This window comes from Cynoglossus semilaevis, chromosome 14 (assembly GCF_000523025.1).
Source record: "Cynoglossus semilaevis isolate Cse_v1.0 chromosome 14, Cse_v1.0, whole genome shotgun sequence".
Classification (NCBI taxonomy): Eukaryota; Metazoa; Chordata; class Actinopteri; order Pleuronectiformes; family Cynoglossidae; genus Cynoglossus; species Cynoglossus semilaevis.
The window spans coordinates 11505453-11513254 of record NC_024320.1 but is presented as its reverse complement, the minus strand read 5'-3'; the positions used below and the strand labels follow the sequence as shown (position 1 = coordinate 11513254).

General features: G+C 37.4%; 1 protein-coding gene across 8 annotated transcripts in view; it reads right to left on the bottom strand.

Annotated features, from left to right (window-relative positions):
* LOC103389601 (type I inositol 3,4-bisphosphate 4-phosphatase-like) overlaps positions 1 to 7802 on the bottom strand; it is a 28346-nt gene that overhangs the window by 18611 nt on the left and 1933 nt on the right. For 7 of the 8 annotated variants that reach the window (XM_017038599.2, XM_017038604.2, XM_008325074.3 and 4 more), the window contains exons 2-4: positions 2033 to 2251; positions 1748 to 1792; positions 1254 to 1375 (exon numbers count right to left, since the gene is read on the bottom strand). In XM_017038599.2, coding sequence (XP_016894088.1) covers positions 1254 to 1375; positions 1748 to 1792; positions 2033 to 2138 — 273 coding nt within the window. In that variant the 5' untranslated portion in view covers positions 2139 to 2251. Of the gene's footprint in view, positions 1 to 105; positions 218 to 443; positions 524 to 696; positions 814 to 1253; positions 1376 to 1747; positions 1793 to 2032; positions 2252 to 7802 lie in introns of all 8 variants that reach the window. The other variant, XM_025062318.1, reaches the window with a different exon arrangement.

Here is a 7802-nt window from a genome sequence, read left to right as displayed (position 1 = left end):
ACACCACACCGTTAGTATAAAATGGATAGTTATATGAACAGGGTTAAGTGAGATATGTCAACCTTATACCAAAAATAAGAAAGCTCAGCAACATGCACTACTCACCCTGCCATTGATGCCGTCTGGTAGGTGAGTGAGTGACATCCTGTGATCAGCTTTGTCCTCCATCTGCCAGGCTGCTATAGTTATGCTTCCCACCAGCTTATTTTCTGCAGAACTGTACAATAATATTACAGTTTTATTTCCCTGCAAAAATCCATAAAACTTGAAACTAGTAGTACCTCAGTTCTAAATGACAAATTCATCCAAAAATATATAGACAAACTAAATGTTACCCAAACTGCTTGTGTTTTTGGGGGGTAACTTAAAAGTAACTTTTTAATACGTTGTTGTCAAATATAAAAGAAGCAGTTAAATGTTTTATTTTTTTGTCTATTTGTTACCGGAGTTCCAGCTGTAATCTGTGGGTCTTCTCCTGCAACAACTCCTTCACAGGAAAAAGTGCTGATCCCAAGATGTACATCTGAACACAAGGAGACCAAAACAGTTGTATTACGTGGAGTCCTATTTGTTGTGTGCTGCTTTGTTGCGTCATATATCCCTATTATCACAGTCTGATGTCAATGAAATTATGCAATCAATTTCACCCTTTTTGCTGTGCCCTTATATCTATTGTGAATTATTTTAGCATCATACCGTGCCCTGCGATCGGTCCTTGACATCATAGACGGCCAGCTTCACCTGCGTCTGCTGGTTAATGTTGGAATCCTGAAAGAAGGCGATGCTGCTGAGGAAGATGGGGTTACTGGGGCCCTGGGGTCAGCAGGGAAGTGACAAGGGTTATTTTAAGGGACAAGTGTTATTTTAAGGAAGAAACACTTACATAACTTCAAGTTACTTATGATTAAAAATGTTCTCAGCAACTGCATAAACTCTTAGTTATTTTATTATGGGACTGTAATGTGATAGAATCAGGGAGCAGAGCGCTGTGTTTCAACATCATTTACAGCCTACGTCAGTATATTTGCATCTCTTTTGCTCTGAACCTTGTGATCCAAGTGGGTGTGAAAGGTGTGGGTGGAGGAAACAGCCAACTGCAGGTTCACCACAGAGAGTCCCACCTACATCTAAAGCATTTGAGTTTAACAAGTGGACAAAGGGACCAAAACAATGTGTGTGTGATTTTTTTCTCATGACATGTTACAGAGATTTGAAGACATATTAAACTAGGACAAAATGAGGAAGAATCTGACCTCTATGATCTCAGTCTGGGCGTGTTTGGTCCAGAAGGCCTGCGGTGGCGTTGTACAGCTTACTGCTACAAAGCTGTTGGGTTTTCTGTCCAAATTTGCAGGATTCAACAGGTCTGTGCACACTACACAACAGAAAAGCATAGAGATATAGATGCAATTGTTCTTGTTTTCAACCAATAAAGCTGTGGTTCTGGGTCAGAAAATTCTGGCAAGAGATTTATATATGATATGACATATATGGTTATATATGATCACTTGTTGCCTTTGCATGAAATGTCTGCAACATATGACATTTTATAAAATCCACCTGTACAGAATACAAAACTGCAATTTTGCTTTATAGGTCAGGTGCTCATGATGTTACAAGTCAGCAATGTTGCTAATTGGCTAAGCTCATGCTGATCCGAACACTCAGAGGGTACACGGTTATTCTTATCCCATATTCTTTCTCAGTTTTCTCCTTAAATTACAATAGAAAGTATTCGTTAACTCACCCACACTGAACTCCAGCACAGGCTCGTCTGGGTCCTGACTATTACCTGCAATACAAAAAACAAAGCTTCAGAAATGATTAACATATTCCCATTTTTTCAGTATCTATTTAGCAAAGAAAGCAATTACATTTTTAAGAAAAGAATGAATCACAAGTTGTAGATTTATGAGTTGTTAGCCAGTGACAAAATAAGAAACAGCTTTAAAACATTCTGCTTGGTTAATTGTTAACATGTTTCCACATGTGAATGTTCAATAAAAAGCCTTAATGTTTATCCAGGCTTCACCTGCAAGTGTGAGGCCAATCATCTCATTGGACAGGTCAAATGTGTTTGCCCTGTACACCGACCACGGCCTCTGTAATCGGCAGCTGCGCTCTCTGCCCCCCGCCATGGTGAGGGCAGTCGGCCTGGACACACACCCTCACACGCACCGTCACACACTCCCATGGGATGTGCCCCTCTTTCTGTGTTGATTGATTTACAGCTGGTCCATTAAGCAGTTCTCTGTAATAAGAACAAAGAGTAAAAAAGAAAGGGAGATAAATGAGAAAAAGCATTTTCATCAGCGAAATATTTTCAAAAAGAAATTCTACCTGCCTGAAAATCCTCATTTACCAACAAATTATGAATATACACTAAAACAATTACAAACAAATATGTTAGTTAATATTATTATGCTCAGTTTGATTAGTACAAATAAATGTACTGCAAAACTCATTTTTATTAGAAATACTTTTTAAAAAATAATTTATTTTTATTTTAGATCTAATAGATTTCTTTTCACAAAACGATATTGTAATTTAGAAAAAATCTTTGTTGAAATAACAAATCAATTGATAATTGTCCAATTGCTGAACGTTATAAACAACATCAGGAAATTATCTATATTATTCTTTCACACACCTGGCACGTTTCCAGGAAATTAAACTTCAGGGTCAAGAACTTTTACCACTTGTTCAACCCCTACAATTTGTATGTGATAAAATAACTTTTCCTCTCATGTGGTTGTGTGGGTGCGATCTGACAAATGAAGGGCTATGTCAGCCAGCTACCTAACGTACCGTGACAACACCTCTGACTTCCTCTTCTCACAAGTTACAAGTGGAAACTACATGAACACATGAGAGGGAGTTAGAGAAGCTGTAAAAAGACTGGAAAAATAAAGGACAACACTGTCTGTGAGCAAGAGTCACTTGAAGACAAAGTTTTTCCTCTTTAGGTTTACTTTAAATATAATCTTGTAATGACTTGTCTCGTTCGCCCATTGCTTTTTCTTTTTTCTCTGTCCTATTTTATTGAAGAACAATTAGCCCACTTTTAACAAAGCAGGAAACAGGGGACAGTGAGCAAGTGTTCACAATCTAGTTGGATGGGGATTTCTTCACTGCACTCCTCACACAATTTTTTTATAGCTAAAATATTAATGTAATAATCAGGGAAAAAAAATCCAGTTCAAGGAGTATTTTACAAACAGCCCCACAGTCTATCACAGTTGTTTCGGGTACCCTACTTCCTCGAATCTAATTAAGCGCTCATCTCCTGGTAGTGCAGTCTATGTCCTACTTTGCTCAGTGAAAACACATGTGGCCTACATCTGGCAGCGCTAACATCCAGTAAAGGATATGATGAGGTTAAGTTGACACCAAAGACACATTGGTAGATTAAAAAAAAAAAAAAAAACAGTTGAAAGAGTACTTTTTGTATACAGATGATGCTGTTATGTATTGATTGTCTTTGCATTGTTTCAGACTGACACTAATGCTGTTCAACATGTAGTGCTTTTTTCTTTTTTGTACCGGGTGCATTTTAAATAAAGTAACTAAATAATAAATGTCTATAAACTGCATTTTAAATACTTTTCAGTTATTGTCTTTAGGGCTTGGATATCAAACAAAAAAAAACATGTTTTTTTCTATAATTCTTTTTTTTTCCTCTTCTGAAACATCAACATCGAAGGATGCCTCAACATGCACAAAACTAACAAAAATTGGGAATTGTTCGCCATTGTGGGCCATAAAATCAGACAACAACAGTATTCCTGGGCACACAAAGTTTGGTTGGTATGTAATGTTGTAAAGTTGAAATTAAGTTCACTCAAATGACCCTTTTAGGAATTTATGATGACAGAATGTGTACTCGCTCGTTAAAGAGAATGTTTCCGAAACTTCCTGTTTCATCAATACATTGACATCACAATTGGCTGATCGGACATTCAGCCATAAAATGTCATAATATTACTGTTCCTCACACTCACATCGTCACAGCAGCTCACAGTGGACAGTGTGAGGGATATTTATTTATTTACTACACATAAACTACATGTTACAAGTTTCTGTATTTGTTTTTGCAAAAACTTACATACTACAAGAGAGGCTGCATATGTTTGAGAGACTTATCATCTGTATGTAAATTACGTACGATAAATAAGTATGATGAAACACAACAAAGTTTCGATCCAGACACACTCCACCTCCGAACTCAACTCAAGAGAACAGACTGAAAATCACGAGAGTGTTGAAGAAGAAATCCTGTACTATAACCTGCCTCAAACTGTCCCTTATCCTTTGTCTCTGAATCTAAAAAGAAACTCACATTTTTCACAATGCTATCCAATCAAAAAAAAAAACTTCCTTCCAAGTGATAATCTAACATATACAGCCAAATACCATCTGAAATATTGTGTGAGGTTTAGGGGCCTTTGTTTTTAAAATCTCAGGCTGAACTGAAACTCCACGGATCAGGAAATGTTGCCATAAAAGGAAGGCTACAAAATATAGCTGTGCATGTGTGTGATTTTGTAGGTTTGTGAGTCACATGAAATGGGTTAGAAAGAGAAAGAGAAAAAGAGAGAGAGAGAGAGAAAAAGAGAGAGAGAGAGAAAGAGACAGAGAGTGGGAGAGAAAGAGAGAGAGAGAGAGTGAGAAAGAGAGAGAGACAGAGAGAGAGAGGACGAGAGAGAGAGACTATAACAGGCAGTGAATGTGGACATGTTTAGTTTTGCTTTGGATTAATGGCTGCACAATTTTGGTTTGTTGTTGGCCTTAGGGCATCATGTTTAATAAGTTAGTTTACATTTAATTGTGAAATAACTGTAAACTAATTGGTGAAATAATGTTTTATGTTGTTTAACAAAGAAAACAGGAAGTACCCTTATTCCAAATGTTCAAATTACATCTGCAGAGGAAGTTAACAATGTTAACGTGTAATACAACTGAAAGCTACACAAATAGTTGTTCCATCAAAAGTTGTTAAATGGTAATGTTTATACGAAAGCATCTTCAACTTTTTTTTTTAGAATTTACCCTAACCTGCTACTTTGGCCGTTATGCAGAGATTGGATTTATTTTGGGTACAGGAGAATGTACTTCATCTTCTTAAGATGAAAGACCTGTACATACTGTATATGGTAAAAATATTTACACACAAGGCACAGAGCCACTCATTTTTGTCCCAGAGTGTTTAACTTTCTAAATGGATATGATATTAGATCTCTCATCTCTTCTCAGACAGCTTACATGTGTCCTAAATTTGTCCCATGGAATGCAACCTGTAATTAACCAATATTTAGCCTTGAAATACATTCTGAGGTGCAGGTATGAAAGACGACACATTGAGCTTACATGAACTGTATGGTGTTTGACCAGGTGTTTCTACGGGCTCTGGGTGTTTCTCTGCTGTTTTGTTTCACCCATAATGTCTTTTTAACATGAACTGCGACCATAACTCAGACCACTGCTGCCTCGACACCATGTTGAACACACATCAAATTAAACATGCTGGAGATGTCAAATATGTCAACAAGCAAAAGTCTCTAATTCAAAATATACAAATACAAATCTTTACATTATGGCCTTTTAGAAATATACTGTACTAGAGTACTATGTTCTCTGTGGTTGAAAAAAAAACATTTTCATAAATATTTTTTGTGCATGAACATACTTTAAGTGACACCTATGTAATTTACTGTATTAAAATGTGAGCACAGTTTGTCCTTGAGAGCTTCATGTTTTAGGTTAAATTTAAACACACGCACATAAACACACGCTTTGCCTGTGTACTATTTGTATCAGCATTAGACTAAAGCATGAATAATTTCTTTATTTACAGAGCAGCTGTAGCCCTTTCACATGAAAATGAGCACCATAAAGTACTCTCTCTCGCTCGCTCTCTCTCTCTCTCTCTCTCTCTCTCTCTCTCTCACACACACACACACACACAAACACACGTGTATTGAATTTCTTTCCCCCACTCTGACAGTCTAGCCACAGAACCAACCGCTTCTCAATTTATTGAGTGTATAAACGCTGACAAAACATGAACAAGCGTCGTCGCCTATGTCTAAAACAAACAAAGCCCTTTTGTGGCGTCACACTGACAAATCTGATAATAATATATTCACCACACAGAGACTGCAGGAAAACCTAAATAACATTTGCATTATTTGCACATTTGAAACTGCTTCTTTCTGCTTAGGTGGATATCATTTCCTCTTACATTTCAGGAAGAAACTCAAAAAACCGTAGAAGCTCTGTCCGATGATGGTGATCACCAGTCTGTGCTTTCTGGCTGCATTTGTTCCATTTTCATTCAAAATGGTAAACCTATTACAAAGGACCAACACAACCAAAGCCTTCAGTGAAATTGACAGTCAACGTCACCAATTCAACTTGCTTCACAGACGAACACTGTAGCTGAATACAAAAAAGGAATCTTTGTCATGTCATCATTAAAAACAGAATCCCAAATTTCACTAAGAATACACTTGTTTGATATAGCAACAGAATAGATAGCAACTATAAATGAAACAACTCAAGACCTGGTTCCAAAAGTGCAAAAAGACAGAAAAAAAAACAAACAAACAAAAAAATTACAAAGTGTTTTAGTGTAATATTTATATCTGTAAGTAAGCTGACAGATTCAAATTACGAGTCTCTGGCTCTTACTGAGTCTGAGGACAGAAAACTGCACGCATCAGCTTCCAGAACAGGGAACAAGCAATCAATCAATCTTACTAAGTGAGAACCAAGGGTTAAAACAACTAGCCACCCAGTAGCACAGTTAGAAAAACAAAGGTTAGGTTTAACTAGACATGTTCAAGCCACAGCTCTCCTAATAATAAAATAATAATAAAAAGTCCCTTATACATCCCACAACTGGGAAATTCACAGTGTGAGTCTTTGCAACACACACCGGCTGCCACAGGAGGCGCCATTAAGTATGTTGTTCCTATGGGGCTCAAACCCAGGACCTTCTGCGTGTAAGGCAGATGTTTAAGTCATGCATGATAAAAGCTACACTGTGGAGCGACTAAATTGACATTATTTATGTTTGAGGATAAAATAAAAAATTATGATGGAAGAAAACTGATTTTAAAGTGCATTGGTCAAAGCTGGGTTTTTGTCTTCATCTGATATCATATAGAAAAACTATAGCGTTCTTCATTGTATACTAATATACTATGTTTTTTTGACATACAGACATACTTCTGCTTTGTTACATAGAATATGTTTAGAAAGGGTGAATCAAAAAATCCATCATGTTGCCACTTTCTGTTCTGACACTGGGTTTATGAAACAGAAAGTCACTGAAGAAGATGTTGATCTGGATTTAAACTGTTCAGATGTTATTCACTTTGACAGGCTACTCTACCGAAGACAAACGGAGGCTGTGTTTAGCAATCAGATCGGCCTCAGCTTCATTTTGCAGACACCTAGGACTTTAATATGATTGGTCAGGAGAAACCAGCAAACAGAATGATGATGCGTTTCCTTTTCAGAGCCCACACACAGGTCAAAAGTCACTGCCACATCAGGGAATACAGTTTCTAGACCCAGACTACAGACGTGGCTGTATCTGTACACACATACTAGCATCCACACAAACACACAAAGTGTACCGATGGTTGACTGCTCCACTGTCTGACGCCAAAACAAACTCATGCTGCTGCAGATGCCAGTAAGGTAGAGAGACTTTCACCCAGGCCTCACCCTTTCTCCCTCTCCCTTCTTCCTTTAACTATCCATCTCTCCTTCTCTACCTCTCCCATCACACTTTG